General features: G+C 40.8%; 1 protein-coding gene and 1 long non-coding RNA gene across 2 annotated transcripts in view; one reads left to right on the top strand and one right to left on the bottom strand.

Moving 5' to 3' along the window:
- The window catches only part of LOC117935903, an 18,685-nt gene extending 7,344 nt beyond the window's left edge, over positions 1 to 11,341 (top strand). Inside the window, exons 2-3 of the long non-coding RNA XR_004654843.1 lie at positions 5,351 to 5,356; positions 11,331 to 11,341. This is a non-coding gene — a long non-coding RNA (uncharacterized LOC117935903). The remainder of the gene's footprint in view (positions 1 to 5,350; positions 5,357 to 11,330) is intronic.
- A 4,712-nt stretch (positions 11,342 to 16,053) lies between these two features.
- The window catches only part of setd3 (SET domain containing 3, actin histidine methyltransferase), a 46,160-nt gene continuing 44,590 nt past the window's right edge, over positions 16,054 to 17,623 (bottom strand). Inside the window, exon 13 of the mRNA XM_034858514.1 lies at positions 16,054 to 17,404. Within this exon, the coding sequence (XP_034714405.1) occupies positions 16,913 to 17,404 (492 nt within the window). The 3' untranslated portion in view covers positions 16,054 to 16,912. The remainder of the gene's footprint in view (positions 17,405 to 17,623) is intronic.

Genomic DNA, 17,623 nt, shown 5'->3' with positions numbered 1-17,623 from the left:
AAGCAACAGTTGCTCCAAGGGTTGTTAGCTTGTCATCGTGGTCAGTAGCCGAGCGCTCAAGGTCTGTAATAGCTCGTTTGTGTGAGGTAACTTTAGCTTCCAGCGGAGAAAGAGCAGTCGTAATCTCCCTTCTCACAGCCCCGGACACAATTTCGTCAAATTTACTCACAAGATCTGAGCGCACACCCTCCAGCATCTCCTCCATACACTTTAGCAGATGCTCGTTAGCATCGAGTACTGGAGCAGCCTCGGGCTCAGGCGACAGGCGTGGTTTGCTGCGGCCTACTTTCGAGGTGTCGGATTTACCCCGGTTTGCCATGGTTTAATAAAATTACCAAAACAGGTTGAGCATAGATGCCGTGTAGGTAACGTAATAAACTAAAGCTGTAAAAGAAACTTCAATAAACCGTGCTAAAAAAAGTTCAAATAGTCACATTCCTGCGGAGCTCCGGCAGGCACGTCCTACATGCTTGACGCTCCCCGGAAACTCCCCTTCATGCAGATCCTTTAAATGATATGCAGTATTTTAATAAAAGCAAAGACAATTCTTCTCATCATCATTTTTGACCCACTAAAAGTGTGGAGGTGTCTGTATCTGTATTTGCATGTTTTCGTTGGATGTTTTTAAAGACAATAGTTGATGGTTATGGGCTCGGGATTCCATTTCCGAATTTGAGCCACATGTCAGAATAAATTGCATTTATCCTGAACAATATTGGCAGAGTTTATTTTCAGGCCTTAGATATGCACAGAGTGACTTCCCTTTTCTTCAACGTGCTACTTTCTACCCCCCCCTCCCGACCCAACCTCTACCTATCCAGTCTTCTCCTGGTTACAGTGTCTAGGCCTGTCAGGAGATGCTGCTGAGAGGGGAGAGAGATGACAAAATCAGCTCAGATCAGACCTGATCCCGACACACGCATACACACACACACACACACACACACACACAGGCACTGCAGTGTGCTGACCAGTGAGCGGTAAAGAGGCCCAGTGTGTGTGTCCCACCTCATCTTCATCAGACCTCCCAGCCCTGACCCAGAATCCTCCAGACCTGCCGCCCAGCTCCCTCTGTGTGTGTGTGTGTGTGTGTGTGTGTGTGTGTGTGTGTGTGTGTGTGTGTGTGTGTGTGTGTGTGTGTGTGTGTGTTTGTGCGTGTGTGTGTGTGCGTGCTTCCTCTGACCACATCCATATATACTGTGGTTGCGGCCCAGGCTGCTCAGGTGGCCTCGGAGTGTGAGTGTGACATGATGGCTTTTGGCACAGTGGGCTCTCCTGCCCAGTAGCCCGACTGTCAGGCCAAATATCTGAAGAGAGGGGAAGAATGAAGGGATGGAAAGAAGACAAAGATGAAGCATGGGTGGATGAGAAATAATGAGTTCACTAGAGTCCTACAGGGCATTATGCTCCTCCTTCCCTTCATACCTTACAGTGTAATTTCCTGGATCAGAACCTTAGTCACATTGGAATCTATTGATTCATGTACATAGAAATGAATTTCCCATATTTTTATGACACTCGGCAAAAATTTCAATTGGAAGCATGCACCGGGACTGCAGCAGAGAAGCTGTATTGTTTTGATGTTTTTCGTATTTAGACTAGATTGATACAGTAATCAATATTTATTCACGAGATGTTGTCGTGGTTTTTATTTCTAAGTTTAAAGAACCAGTGAAATATTAGAGAATGTTGGTAGACAGAACACTACGATGCTACGAGTGCATATCCCACAATGCAATGCCTTCATTCATCAGAGAATCTGTGGCGGCAGCAACTATAAATGAATGCAGCCCATCCACTGCAGACAGCCCAAAACAGAAGTCAATTGGGTCCACCCCTAAAGTATTCGTAACATGGTCTGTGGTGCGTCTTTATTGGGAGTTTTCAAATACCTTGGTATATTTCTCATTAGTAGAATTTGGCAGAGTACAATTTTTGATACTTAAGGTTTTTTTGGGATGGTGAACACATTAGTCATTTCAGATTTTAAAAATGGAATCATTATATAGATGAAAATAGCTGTAAACCGAAGATATAACAGCGGTGAGAGTGAACCAAAACAATTAAGTGGTAGCAGGACAGCTAAACAATGAGCTGAAAGTCACCATTTAAGGATAACTATACTGTTTTATAACCTGGGCCTTAGTTTTTGTGTATCTTTGAAATTGGACCAGTATTAGCCGTTATCGCTGTAACCAGAAGCCACAGACTGGGCTGCAATGTAACCCTATGGGGCAAATGTGCATCGTCAATTTGTTCCACAAAAGTTTTTTTTGGGGGGGCTAATGCTAAACCAACTAGACTCCATTTAAAAAAGCAATACTTTTAGAGTGTACAGAGCCCACATAACACAAACTTTGTGTTTATTTCAACCTAAATTAGAGTTGTGATGGTTGGAAAAGAGGAGAGTCGACACAAAACGGCTCTTTGTAGTTTTATTTTGTTTCTGTTCATGATGCTAAAATTACTGTTTGTTTACATGGAGTCTGGTGGGTTTACACAATTTTGGTGGATTTTTATGTATAAAAAAAGGGGTTTACTCTTTAACAGAAAGGTCACCCTCCTTAGAAATCCTTTCCATAACATCAGACACTTAGAATATTAATCTGAGCCTGTCAGCGGCAAAGCAAGCACTTTTGTGAAGGTAAATACAAGCTGGACATTGGCCCTTACATTGCACTGCACTGATCTAGTTTAATACTGGACTGGATGTCTAAAAACGTTGTTCCCATCAGTCACTTGGACATAAAACATAGTTACCCTTTGATTCTGCCGATTCAGCCGATTCAGCCGATAATTATCAGTAGGTTCATCCCTACCAGATACAGCTTGCTCATTAATTATTGTTTTCATATCATCATTTGATACGCAACCCGTTCTCATCCCAACTTGTCACAGTCTGAGCCTTGCCCCTTTTTACTGACCCATAGATTCTTGTGTGAGGCCAAAAATCCACTAATTTGGCATTGTTAATTCAAAATGGTGGACTTCCTGTTGAGTTTAGGGTGTGGCTCCAAGAAGTTTTTTGTTAAAATTTAATCCATATGTGCACCAATTTTCAGTGGTCTACATGAAAGTCAAAGGAGGGGGTCTTCACTTTTTAAAACTATTAGGGGGCGCTAGCGAGTCTTTTTTGCGCGACTATTAAAAGAAACTCTTAAAATATCTATATTTTCACCTGATCTGACCTCGGATTTTGGTGAGTTTTTGAGTATGGTTAGGTTCTCAAAAAGGTGATTCCTTTACAAAAAAAAAATTATAATGCTCAAGTTTCAAGTGGGCCTTTGCCGGCCGACAATTGTTGGCGCTTGGGCCCTAAAAGTATATTTCATTTTGTTTTAGTAATCATACAGGTAAAAACAGGTAAACATGAAAAGACATGAGCACAGACAATCACAAAACAAGAGACGGTGAGCTGTAGGAGGAGAAAGAAAAAACATTACAATTGTGGCAATGAAGGACATAGTGAGAGAGTGGGTATTAAGTAGAAAAAGTTCAATGACCCAGTTCTTAAAACCACAAAATAAAAATATTTCTTAAAATGACACTTCTGGGTTGGCCGAGGCGGAGGCCCAACATCTGAGAGGAACCCCCAGTTTGCAGTCCAGATGTATTTAATCAGAGGACGGAGCGCTCCACACCTGCTTCACACAGTTTTCTTGCTGGTCCATCCAAAACCCCACGAACTCCAGCCTCCTCTTTCATCAGCAAGTCTCCTACCAAGAGCTGCTGTTAAGTATTAGATACTCAACTATTTTATAGGATATATACAATCCTCCAATTAATATAATTATCATATTAGATAGCAGCTAACTGACGGTCCTCCTCCACCGGTGAGCTACCACCACTGATAAAATCTGTGGCAAACACTGTACTTCATATACGACAATTTGAAGCAAATCAATTTACAGCGACACATTTGCACTAAGATAATAATAGTGATAAGAATCTTAAGATAATCATTTCCCACGGCGCTATTGCAAACACTACACATTCTGATTGTGACAGGGATAGAAGTCCGCAGTGGGCTGAGGCATTGTGTTACATCACTGCTATCAACAGATTATAATCTTTAATTTGACTGTTGAGCCATTTTTATTTTGTCCTTCCATCCTTGTTGAGGTCATAATTTATAGTTAACTTTATTTTTTCATTACCTGAAGCATTTATTAAACTTATTTATTTTCCCTCTCATAGTCACAGTGTGGATCATTCTCTCGTCTTCTTCCCTTCTTTTCCCAGGACGTCATCATGTGGCGGCAACGGCATGCCGATGTCAGCAGCATCAAGCTGATCCCTGTGATGGAGGAGGACCTGCACCAGCTTCACCTCCAACAGCCTGACAAGGAGATCTGGTTTTTAACTGACCCAAAGGTGCCAATCCATCAAAGAGAAACAGTTTTATGACTGCATTGGGTTGGAGCTTAAAATGTGTTTTAATGTTCTACTGGTCAGTGGTGGACAAAGCATTCAGATCCTCTACGTAAGTAAAAAAAAAGAAAAGAAAAAAAGCACACTGTAAAAATATTCTTTTACAAGTAAAAGCCCTGCATTGAAGATGCTACTTACGTAAAAGTGGAAAATGTACCACTATGTTTTACAATGTACTATGTAAAAGATTAAAAGTAAAAGTACTCACTGCAAAAAATATAACAATATTTTACTCTGAGATGTGGCGGAGAAGAAGTAGAAAGTGTCATGAAAAGAAAAGACTACAGTAAAGTAAAGTACAAGAACCTCAACATTTGTACTTAAGAACAGTACTTAGTAGTTGTACTTAGTTACAATTCACCACCTATTATGGTTTTTATGGTTAAATAACATCTCTAGCAATAACACCGTTACGACCTTTAACTCCAGCTATTACCACTTGAATGGGCTCTTTTGTTGATTTTATGTAACTGATGTCAGAATGTTACATAAAATCATACAGTCATATCATACAGTCATATTAAATTGACTGATGTCAATTTATTATGACTGTATATTAAATTATATTTAGATTTGCAATGCTTCTGTCTTTACTGACTGAAAATGTAAGATTTCACATTCAAATTAATTAAAAAAGAAAGCAAATCACACACTCCAGATAAAACATTATGCATTTTACTACTTTCTTTTGACAAGGGATAAATGTCTAGGTCAAGTAGAAAGTTACAATACTCCCACTGTCTTTCGATCATTCACAAGGCATTGGCTTGTGAAAAGTCAAAAGGCCAAAACGCTGCCAAATGACGATGCAGTCTATTTGTGACTTCCTTTTAACATAAAGATAACTAAGGAGCCTTACACTGAACACCAGAGTGTGGTGGTATGTGAAGCTATAATAGCTATTAACTGATATATTTAGTTAAACGTTTCGATAACTACTGTATATTACTAAAATTAACACAGGCAACTGATAGTGGGGGTTTGTGGATCCAGTTCTTGTCCAGCTCTGAAGACACCAGAATGTTTAGATAAGGTGTTGTTAAAATATGTAAAAGTTCATGAGGCATTTGGGTATTACTCTATGCATATGCAGAACTTGGGGATGGTCAGCCCTTTAAAAAGACATGGGAAAGGGATCTGAGTGTTACACTGGATGATCAGGATTATCTCGTGGCGGTCCTTCAAGAGCGTGGACCCTTCAGCTGATTGGACTGAGGAAATCGCCGCATCCTGGTGCTGTTCAATGCTTTTTTTGGCATCCTAAAGACGTGAGTGTGATTGCATTCTGCCAGGTTCTGGATTGCTTGTGGCTTTTGCACCCACCAGGTGTCCTCAATAGTCTGGAGGGCTCGCTGGGTTTCTGTTCTTGCAACAGTGAAGGTGGTTTAAAGGGCAAGACAGGAGAGCTTTGTGGGCATCATGCTTGGTTTTTAGGCGTGACTATATCTCAGCTGATTTACAGTCAAAGCAGTCCTGAGGCGTCTCTATGAATATCCTGGCGCAATGAAATCATATTCATTTCCACGTTCGGCCCTGGTATTTTACAGTATCATAGGAGCGCAACAGGTTTCCATAGCTACCGTGTTAGAGACTGACTGCGACAAGAGCTTGCTAGCTAACAGAAGTTAACCCATATACGCAACTGACTAGTAGAACACTTATTAAAAATACAACAAAACAATTTGGAAAACAAAAGATCCTGATGATGTGATGATGCTACCATGCTAACCGGGCTGCAGCGTACTCCCCAGGCTAGTGTGCTGCCTGGGACCCCCCCCCCCCACAAATCTCCTTTTTCTCCCACTTTGGCTGCCACCTTCCTGACACACACACACACACACACACACACACACACACACACACACACACACACACACACCAGCCATCCTCCATCCCCTGCATCCATTTGCACATCATTTGGCTCTTCTGCATATTGTCAGTTGCAGCCGACCCAGCCATTCATCACCTGTTGGCGACTCCCAGCGCCCTCCACACTTAATTGTTACCTCTCTGACCTAAAGAATAGAGAATGATGTTTTCCTCTGCCTGAGAAGAAAGAAACAAAGAAAGAAACAAAGAAACAAAGAAACAAAGAAAGAAATAAGTGGCTTTTCGATTTAAATCGGAAGCAACAGTGGTCACTCTCCTTTTCGTTTTCTCTCCTCTATCCATCTTTTCTGTGTTTCTAGGTCAGATTAGAGGAGAGAAGACAGAGACAAGTAGAGATGGGAGGGAAAGACGTGAAATCCTGGTCCATAAGTGCCAGTCCATTATAGTATGTTTACATATAAAGGCCTGAGAGTGGGTGTGTGCCGATATGGGGGGTGGGGAACGTAGGTAGACCACATACACACATACAGTATGTGCATGGATGCATAGACACACACACACACCTTATCAGCATTCCATTTGCATCCGTGTTCAGCTGGGCTGAGCACACGTGTCCCTTTATCTTCCCTCTCTTACTTCTTGTATTGTTCTCCATTGCTGAAAATGTCTGTGTCCTTCTGTCTTTCTATCTGTCTTTTGTTTTAATCCCATCGTTTATCTATTAATGCTTTATCTGTCTTTTCTAATTATATAATAATGGTATGTAATGTCATATTGTGGCTGAAAATGTATCAGAATCATTTTTGGAAGTTATATGGTTCTCCAAATATTAGTATTTTGGAGATGGGACTATACTAGAGAATTCGGAGATAAAAACAAAACAAAGAAAAATGAATAGAAGATTGGAATGATTTCTTCACAACAAGCCAAGATCATCACCATTTGAAGGCATCGACTGGGCTCACTTGAGACCTCTGACAGATTCGAATTGTAGTGAGGAAATAAAATAAAAACGGACGGTCAATGTTATGAGTGTTGGCGTTGCATAGTCTGTCCACCAGAGGACGCTCCACCACGTCCCTTTTAGTGTTGGCGTTGCATAGTCTGTCCACCAGAGGACGCTCTACAACGTCCCTTTTAGTGTTGGCGTAGCATAGTGTGTCCACCAGAGGACGCTCTACAAAGTCCTTGTTAGTGATGGTGTTGCATAGTCTGTCCACTAGAGGACGCTCTACAATGTCCCTGTTAGTGATGGCATTGCATAGTCTGTCCACCAGAGGACGCTCTACAACGTCCCTGTTAGTGTTGGCGTAGCATAGTCTGTCCACCAGAGGACGCTCTACAATGTCCCTGTAAGTGTTGGCGTAGCATAGTGTGTCCACCAGAGGACGCTCCTGTAATGTCCCTGTTAGTGATGGCGTAGCTACACACACGCCGAAGGGCGCCTTTTTCATCGCATCAGTTGAGGACAGCCATTGTCCAAACATCCATATTTTTACGTGTTTGGAGTTAGAAAGGGATGGAAAGGAAGAAAAAAAGAGACACAACTAGGGAGAAAACAGATTCTAGAAAATACAACACGAAATAATACACAGATCCCAATCGTGACACGTACCTTATGCAAACCATGAGGTCCCACTTATAAAAAACAATACTTTGTGGTGCTACTAATAGTTGGACACTCCCCAAAATGTGCCTTTTTTTTATTGTTCCAATACAAAGAAATGTTGTGCAGATAAAATCTGTCTCCTCAGGCCTTCTTTTTAACATTATTTTTTGACAATTTACCTTTTTATTGGATGAGTTGACCTACTGTACAGTAAGGAAATGAAAAGAAAGAGAGAGGGATTCAACATGTAGCAATTGTCCCTGGCTAGAACTGAACCTGGGATGTTGCTGTTACATAGTTTGAGTCTTAAGTTCTTCTCTAGCACCCAATAAAGTAATAAATAAAAAATTCCTACAGGCTCAGGCCAAAGGGTGGAGTTGCAGCCATCTTTGATTCAAGCCTGTTAATTTGTCCTAAACCTAAACTAAATAAATGATATTATAATATATGTTGTTTAAAAGCCTTGTTCTTATTCTTCTACATCAACAAAGTAGTTATTTTAGGTGATTTTAATATCCATGTGGACATTGACAGCGGTAGTCTTAGTATTGCTTACTACACCCTGCTACCTCCTGCTATGCCATTCTACGTCCTGCTGCGCCCTGTAACACCCTGCAGTATCCTGCTACACCATGAACTACTTCAACTACTATTTCTAGTCATAGTTCCATTACCTTTATTGTGACTACTATTGCCGCCATTCATCGCCCCCCCCCAACCGGCGCCATTAGACACCGCCTAACAAGAACCTGGGTCTGTCCTAGGTTTCTCCCTGAAAGGAGTTTTTCCTTACCACTTTTCTGCTTTTCCTTACCATGGTAAGGAATTGTTGAACTGGAATTGTTGGGTCTTTGTAAATTACAGAGTGTGTTCTAGATCTACTCTATCTGTAAAGTGTCTTGAGGTCAAATTGAATAGAGTACTACTGCCTGACCCAAAACTGATCAGTCCTGACCAAGGTTTGCGTTAGAATTGTGTTGGTTTGTTGCATTAATTTTGTGCTCAGGTCGGGTTCAAGTTTGGTATTTTCCAAATGGAAATTGTTATTTTTTTTATTTCTTGTGGTAATTGTCTGTCAGCCCAGTGGAATGAGAGAAAGAGACAGATTGTAGCCAGTGTGTTACATTAGCCTGGCGGCCAACAGTCAGTCATGTGTATACAAGCAGTTAAAGCTAACCTGGGCTCGCTAAACAACAAAACACAGCTGCTAAAGTATTAGGCATTGTCTCTTCTGCTTGTGCGTTGTGTTTAAAGTGAGAATGTGACTTAAACTCACCTGGATGAGTGTATGTACTGTATGTCTTTGGTACTTCTGGAAGAGTTTGTGCTGTGTTAAACTGACTCACCCAGATGCTGCATGGTTTGGCGTCTGAAGATGGCTTCTGAAGATGGTGACCACGCCGTAGCTTCGGGATCCGCCAGGCCTGCTCTCCCTCGATGTTGTACTTCATATTGGTCTCTATGTAATAGCATCTTTGTTTTAAATAGTGTTCTCCAAGGGGCAGCATCTGGCGTAAAGCCTTCAGCGTGCTGCCTCCTGTGGTTGTCTCCCTCAGGACCAAATCCCAATCTAAATCTTCTCTCCAACATGCTGCTTTGGCTAAATCAGATCAACCAACATTTAACGTGTCAGCCAATGTCTGTCAATCAGCTAACCACGCCCACTTCTCTAAAGATACTAAACAGTTTCAAAAAACGAATGAATGAAGTAAATTCCACATGTAGCCTCAGGTTTTGCGATCAGGTGTTCTGGTCTTAAATCTACCAGGGTCATGTTAAGTGAAGTCTGGTTGGGTTTTAAAGATGTGGGCAAAGGCCAGGTCTGGGTCTATGTTAGGCCCGCGCAGAACTGGTGCTGCTTCTGTTATGCTCCGCGTATTAGGAAGTCAGGAAGGTCAGCCGGCTAGTTGACTAGTGGGTGAATCCACCATGCTGAGGAGTTCACTTCAACAGCCAAAGGAATTTCAGGGGACTGCACTTCCTCGCTTTGTGTTTAGACTCAAAATCACTCACAAACATGATCACACAGGCATGCTATGTCTGTATTAAAATGGTTCACAGCAGGCTTTGACAACTGCAGTGCTCGATGCTGTTGGAGCAAGCAGAGTAGTGCTTCTTCTCAGTCCTGAGGCAGCCATTTTAAACTATCTGACCACACTGCTTATCATCATCACAGATAATAAAGTTAGTCATCAAACGTGTCTTTGTCTTTGCCCAGTAACCTTGCTTTTATCTTCCTCTTTAAGTGCTGTTGTACGTATCATTTGTCCTTTTTAAACGTTAAAGTGTAACCGATTCCAGCTGCTCGCATCATAACCATTGAACCCACTTGAGGAGTTTGTTCATGAAGAAGGGGGGAGGACGTTCTCCTCCTTCTCTTCCTCCTCCTCTATCTTTTTTCACTCTGTCGTCCCTTCATTCTTCATTTCTTCTGTGATGAAGACCTCATGCGATTCCGGAGACTCATCTCCTCTCCTCGATCTCTCTCCCATCCATCCACCTCTTTAATAATAAATGGATGCTTCCATTATGAGCTGCTAAGAGCATATAATCATAGTCAGTCATGCTCTGGAGGGACGGGGGCCAGCTAGGAGATGGCATTGGGGCATTTCTGCAGAGAAGTCAAGCTGACATGCTAGGGCCACTAGCATAAATACCCATATATGGGATATTTGCACAATTTAGATATAGAAATAGAAATATTTTGGAAGTTATTTAAACCGATTGTTAAATTTGGTGGTCTAAGAAAAGGCCAGGCAGCCATTAACTAAAATGCTAAATATGACCAAAACTGTATCACTACCTAAAGCACTTGTCTTACAGACAATGGACAGAAGTTAAAATATACTAGTATATAAAACATCCAAGTGCTATATGCAGCTGTAGTGACTGTGCGAGCTGGCCATCAGCTATGGTTTAAACCAAATGGGCCATTCTGAAGCAAGAATGTAACTTTAAGCTCTGTACTAACACTTCCTATTTGTGGACAGCTGGGTCTGTCATACAAGCACTAAGCGCTAAAATATTAAACTAGGTCTGGGCAATGTGGAGAAAATCAAATATCATGATATTTTTATTTTTGACCAAATACATCAATATCGATACCGCAACAATATTTTAGTGTTGACTTTTGCTATTACTACAGTATGTGTGGTTACAGTTAACTTAGTGCAGCTGGCTGTATTGGGAGCAGGCTACAAATGAAAACAGAGTTCAGATATGTACACGGGCTGGATTAACTGCTGATAAAACTGGCTTCCTGATTGGTTTTATTACGATGTTTAAAATACCTTTTAAAGAACTTAAAAGAGGCTCACAGTCTAGTACATGTGTCTGTTTTTCTTGTTAATGTCCAACTGGCCAAGGCAAACACAAAATGGTTTAATTGGGGGTTGTAAAATTTGGTTGTTGAAACAAAAAAGGGTCTTTGAAGGGTGTCAGTTATGTCCCCAACAACAAGCTAAACCGATAGTTCAGTCTATTATCGCATATGGAGAAATCATGACATTCTATGTAAATCTCAGATTTAATCTCATAAAATCTCATTGATTTAAGAGCTGGCCCCATGCAGCCAGTCCTGTATTCAGAGGACTAAAGGTTCTCTCCTAAAATGAGCACGCAAACTTTATAACTTAATGTATGTGACATTTGACAATGCATATAACCATAAACTGGTACTTGATAGTGTGACTGTCAAAAAATTTGACAGTCAGAACAGACAGAATTTTTCCTCAATATTCAGATCTGATTTTCTAGTAGTTTTATATAATAACAGTTCACTGAAAATGAAAACTGTCTAACACCCGTTGGGAGTAGTTTACATCCTGTATATGTTTCAACAATGTTTTTAAAATCCACCTACCTCCTCAGATTAGGTTTGAGTCCACAATTACTTACTTGATTGAAAGTTAAAAATACATGTATGACTAGATTACATAATGTTGAGGACATTTTTTTAGGAAATAGGCAGTGAACTAAGCAGAAAGAGTGGCAACAATGAATTTGTCTGCGCGTTACCTTCAATATCATGCTCACTGTCAGAAAAGTCTAACGTCTTAAACCGGACTCTTCCAACGTCCAGGGTGACCAGCGTGACAACGGTAAACACTTGCATAACGGTGCCGTCCCACAACAAGCAGCGCCCGGCCGCTCCTGCTGCAATTGCATATTAATATGGATGGCAGTTTATAATTCATAGGGCAGGATTACTTGTGAGTGCTGGTCCCAGGCCTGCTCCCAGCCCTCACACATCGGGTACTAACAACACTGGACATGTTTCGCTCTCTGCTGCCCAACCCAATGCCCATTATAATGATATATTCACATATTAAAGGGGTTTTATCTTAGAGATCCATGAATTATGAATGGGGCATTTCAAAATTTAATTGCCCCGAATTAAATGATTCAAGATAATGTTTCTTTTATAAATTGGTAATAGGGCCAGGGGGCAAAGAGGGGGGAAGTACATTAAATAAACCTTTTTTTCGCCCCAACGAAAAGAAGAAAAGAGAGGAAAAATAATCGGTTGCAAAAAAGGTTTAAAGACGACACTACACGCAAGACGTGAGAAGTGAGATAAAGTTTAATCTTTGACAACTTCAGGACAAGCTTTCTTATCAGCTCCAGTTTTAGGTGTTTTTACTAACGCATACGGTGAAACAGTGATGACTGGTTATACTGGATAGCTATGTACCCGCCCAGTACGGACGCACTCTCACTCTCTCCCTCTCTCACACACACACATACAAAATGTTATAGAGGGAGAAAACAAAATACAATATGCTTAGTTTAAAAGTTGATTCTTTGATTAGTCGATAACTAAACTGATTAATTTACTGCCAAACGTTCACTGGTTCTCTTACTTTTTTATAATAATAACAGTTATAATAATACATCAAATTTATAGAGCGCTTTTCAAGGACTCAAAGTTGGCAAAGATGAAGCGGGAGGGGGGCATGGGGCTACGGATAGGCAAACGTGAAGAGATGAGGCGGGATTGGAAGCTGGTGAAGGACTCAGCGGTGCAGCTCTCTTGGAGGAGGGAGTTCCAGAGCCTGAAGACCTAGAGGAGGTTCTGTCCCCAAAACTGCAGAGGTTGAGTATGGAGAGGAGATTGGCTGAGGTGGATCTGAGAGGCTGTGAGGGTTGGTAGGGGGAGAGGAGGTCAGTGACGTATGAGGGGGCCAGATGGTGGAGGGCCTTGTTGGTGAGGACCAGGATTTTGTAGGTGATTTAGTGGGAGAAGGGGGCCCAGTGGAGTTGTTTTGTAGTAAAATGAATATATTTAGGTTTTGGACATTGGTTTAATTTGATCTCAAAGCAGCATCCCAAAGAAGTTCACCTTTTTGCAACTGAGTGGCTTAGTTCAATATATATATTTTGTTGAACACTGCATAGATGACTAAATTATTTTGAGCTTTTGTGAAAGTATAATTATTGTGTGAGAAGGCGTGGACCAGCCTCCAATGGCATCCCAATGAATTGAATTAAATCAACCACCCACACCCACCAGCCTAAATAAGGTATTTTCACACCCCCTTTACAGTCACTGTAGGCCGTTACTTTATAAAATCATGTATTGTAGTGATGTGCAAGTGTTTTCTTTAACTATTTAATTGAATAAGAGAGGCTGCTTTCAGTTATTGGAAATGTTTCCAAGTGCAAAGTAATGTTATGAATATGACAGAGAAAACTAAACTAAACTTTCAGCTTATTAAAAAATCAGCAGATAGCTCTGCTCTGTGATGTTTACAGTAGAATCATAGGCCTAACACCTTGTGCTTACCTTGCACACATTTAACAAGTTATTTTCATCCAAATGCACCGATAGGTATTTATGTGGATACATATGTGTAGATAGGAGTGTGAGCAACCAATAATGACAAAAAACTTTAATTGCATAACACCTTTCATACAAGAAATAGCCTACAGCTCAGTGCTTTACATAACAACATTACATTTGAGTGTTTCACATGAATAGACATTATGAATGTAGATTAAGATGGAAAATAAAATTGTGATGAAGTAATATTTTCCACCGGGTTGTCCCCATTCATAGAGCACACAACCTTTGCTAATGGAAAACCAAAAAAGAGGGAGTGGAGTTGAGTGGAGGTATGGTGTACATTGCAGTTGAAATGCAGCACATAGGTACACTTATTAATTTTTTCGGGGGCTTTCAACCACATCTCACGTTCTACATCGGTAAATCAACTTTCATCATGTGACCTACAATAAATATGGCAATTTGATCACTTGATATCAGGTGGCTGTATATGGGGGGGGATGGTAACCTCTGTCTCTTTTCAGAGATGGTGTTAGATATGAATGGCTTTCTTGATCTTTCTCCGGTAGTCCCCTAACTTTGACCCTGACTGGGAAGAGGACTGGTACAGGGGTCAAAGTTATGAAGTCAGTGGAGGTCTGTAGGGATCCTTTCCGTACTGTTGTCAGACACTTAGAATAATGATGTAAGCCTTTCAGTGGCACAAAAGCATTTTAGTGAACCAAATTGACAATACGCATTTGCCCCATAGGGTTACATTGCAGCCCGTTCTGTTGCTGCCGGTTGCAGCGTTGATGCTTTAAGGTCCCATGGCAGGAACATTTTGTGTTTATGACATCATAAGGAGCAAGGTTACCTCCCCTTTCTTGGCTTTACCCGCACAGAGAATTTGGCCAACCAATAAGAGAGAGAGAGAGACATTATGTCTTGCAAACAAGTAAAGCATAGTGTCGGTACCTGATCTATGCTGCCTGCACGCGCAGATGATAATCCTGTTTCAAGGATTTACGACACAGCCCAATCTGTTCCACGCTCAGAGTTGTAGCAATCTGCCGTTAGCCTCCACCGGGAAGCTAACGTTACAGCAAATTTGGCTAAGCTGAGACAGCATGTAATAATATTTAAAAAACCTTGGACTAAAACCTGAAAATATCCGTTAAAATATATAAAAGCTGTTCCATCAGTTCTACTTTTCTTGGGCTCATTTAAAATACAATCAATCAATATTTGTCTTTAGTTATTACTGTAAAGTCCGAATTTACCTGCAGTCTGCTTTTAGGTTGAGTTAATGTTGTTTTACACTGAATCAAGCTGTCAGCTAGCAATTAGCCAAATTAGCTGTTAGCCAACTAACGTTAGCTTCCCAGTGGAGGGTAACGGCAGACCACTACAACTACGACCCTAAGTGTGGAACAGATCGTGTAATGCCGTAAATCCTCATAAAACAGGATTATCGTCTGAGCATGCACAAACATCTCGCGCTTGACGGATTGTGCAGGGAGCACAGATAGGGTAGCAACACTGGCAGTTGGTGGAGGCCACACCCCCACTCTGCCACGTGGAAAGAAACTTCAGATACAGTATTAGGGGATCACTAAGGTCTATATGAAAGATACTTCAGATACAGTGTTAGGGGACCCCAAAGGTCTATATAAAAGAGTCTTCAGATACAGTACTAGGGGACAATTAATGTCTATATAAAAGCACCTTCAGATACATTATTAGGGGACCACTAAGACCTATATAAAAGAGACTTCAGATACAGTATTAGGGGACCACTAAGGCCTATATAAAACCATCCAAAAAGCACGTCATAGGACCTTTAATACCAGACCAATCAGTCACTTACACAAAAAAATATAGCAAAATAGGTTCCAGGTTGAAAAAAATGAATTACCCTTTGAGACAAAACTCTTTAAAGTTTACAGCGTGCCACAAGGTTAGACTGCGTTGCTCTGATAACAATGAGGCCGCTAAAATAAAGCGATTAAATGCTTCTGGACTCAGGTTATTCTCGAGTGATGATTGGAATCATAGAGATTTAGGTGACAGCCCTATATACAACCACTTGTTATCACCTGAACCAAGTTCCATACTTAGGTTATGTGTACACCCCAACAATAGTGGATAGACCTTGATTTTAGATAATTTCATAACTGCATCAAACATGTATTGCTATTGTGTATTACCACTTAAAACAAAACTATGTCCCTGCATAACTGTAGTAGAATAGAAGCACAAAGTAGCTACACAATATAATGGTAATGCAGTTGAACGATCTTCAAAAAGACAATGTAATTGGAGAGTTAATAGACATTTCAGGTTATGATTTAAATATTTGAATCAGTAAAATTTACAGTACAGCTAACAAAAACTAAAGAGAGTAAGAACCTACGGCCATACAAAAAGTGTCATGTTAAAATTACCTCATTTTAAGGCAGTTGAACAAAAACTCGAATAATCGTCTTAGTCATCGTCTTCTTTTTCATTGAGTCCGCAGTGCTGCATATGGCTTTCTTAGTGATCACTGTGTCACTCATCATTCCCTTTTGATGACCTCCGCAGATAATCACTGAAATGTAAACTGAGTACATTCATAATGATTTAAAACACACAATAAAACACATTATTTGTTTCCTAGTAAGGGCTGCAGTTTTTTTATATATGTTTTACCATTTATGTATTTATTTTATGTATGTCGTGGAATATGCTGCTCTTTGTGTCAATTTAATTTTTTTGCTTCAAATTATTTTCCAGAAAAAGAGAATAGAGGGCAGTTATTGTTCGTAACTCAGTTGCACACCCCAAAATGCACTAGAGAATATGATTGTCAACTCATAGCATAATGGACATATATGGAGACAAACTGCAGTAATAAAGCAACCAATTCACAAGATTTTGACAAATTTTGGCTTTGTGGTAATAACATTCACCTAACTTCATTTAGTTTTTTTTCTCTTAACCTAACAATTTGCTTGAACCAGTTCGTGCATTTCCCCCTTTGATTTCTTTCTATGATGAGGCCTCCAACTGTTTAAATGTTAATCTAAGTTTCAAACATAAAAAAGAAGCTACTTTTAGTCAAAAGCTCTTTTGCACAGAAGGCTGAGGGACACACTGGCTGCATTTTAAAACAATTTCAGCAGCTGGATACAGACGGAAAATTTAAAAAACGTCAGCTTCTACTGTGTATGTCTGAGCCATTTAAGAGACACAAAAAATAAATAGAATCGGCTGCGGCAGTAAGTGAAATCAATTTATTCACTTTTCTCTTTGGGATTATCTTCAGTTCGACTGGCTTTTAGATCGACCACTTCCCTTTGGCCTTTCTGGGTTGAACTCCTAATTGAGTCCAAAGCTGAATTAGCATCTTTGCTGACCTTCTCCTGAGTCTCCTTCTGCAATGATTCTCCATTAGCCTCCATATCCATAACATACACAGCCTTCTCCCCATTCAGGAGTTGAATGTGCTCCTCCGCATGGATCTCCTGGCCTTCTTCCACCTCCTCCAGCTTGCGTAAGATGAGGGGAAGTTTTGCATCTGCGTCAGTATTCTCCAGCAAAGCAATGTCGCTTTCCTCGTACAGAGGCAACGGAGCCCCCTCCTCCAGCTTCTTCTCAAAGTGTAAACGTTTGGCCCGCCCACTGGCAGACGCCTTCTCTAGGATCTGTTTCTCAGCGAGGGTGAGCTGGATTGCCACGCGAGAATGAAGAGACAAATCAGGTTTCTCCAGAATAGAGCGGTCCTCCTAGAAGAGACCCGGCCAGGATTTAAAAGGTAGAGAAAAGTGAAGAAAGAGGGAAACATAACAAAAGATCATAAGTTGGTTAAAAACTAGAAAAATTCTAGTTCAAAAAACCTTTTTGACTTCAGATTTGGGGTAACTTGTTAACTATCCATCCATCCATCTTCGACCGCTTATCCGGTATCGGGTCGCGGGGGCAGCAGCTCCAGCAGGGGACCCCAA

Source organism: Etheostoma cragini, chromosome 20 (assembly GCF_013103735.1).
Source record: "Etheostoma cragini isolate CJK2018 chromosome 20, CSU_Ecrag_1.0, whole genome shotgun sequence".
NCBI classification, from domain to species: domain Eukaryota; kingdom Metazoa; phylum Chordata; class Actinopteri; order Perciformes; family Percidae; genus Etheostoma; species Etheostoma cragini.
The sequence above is the reverse complement of the archived record's forward strand: the minus strand, read 5'-3'. Positions and strand labels throughout refer to the sequence as shown.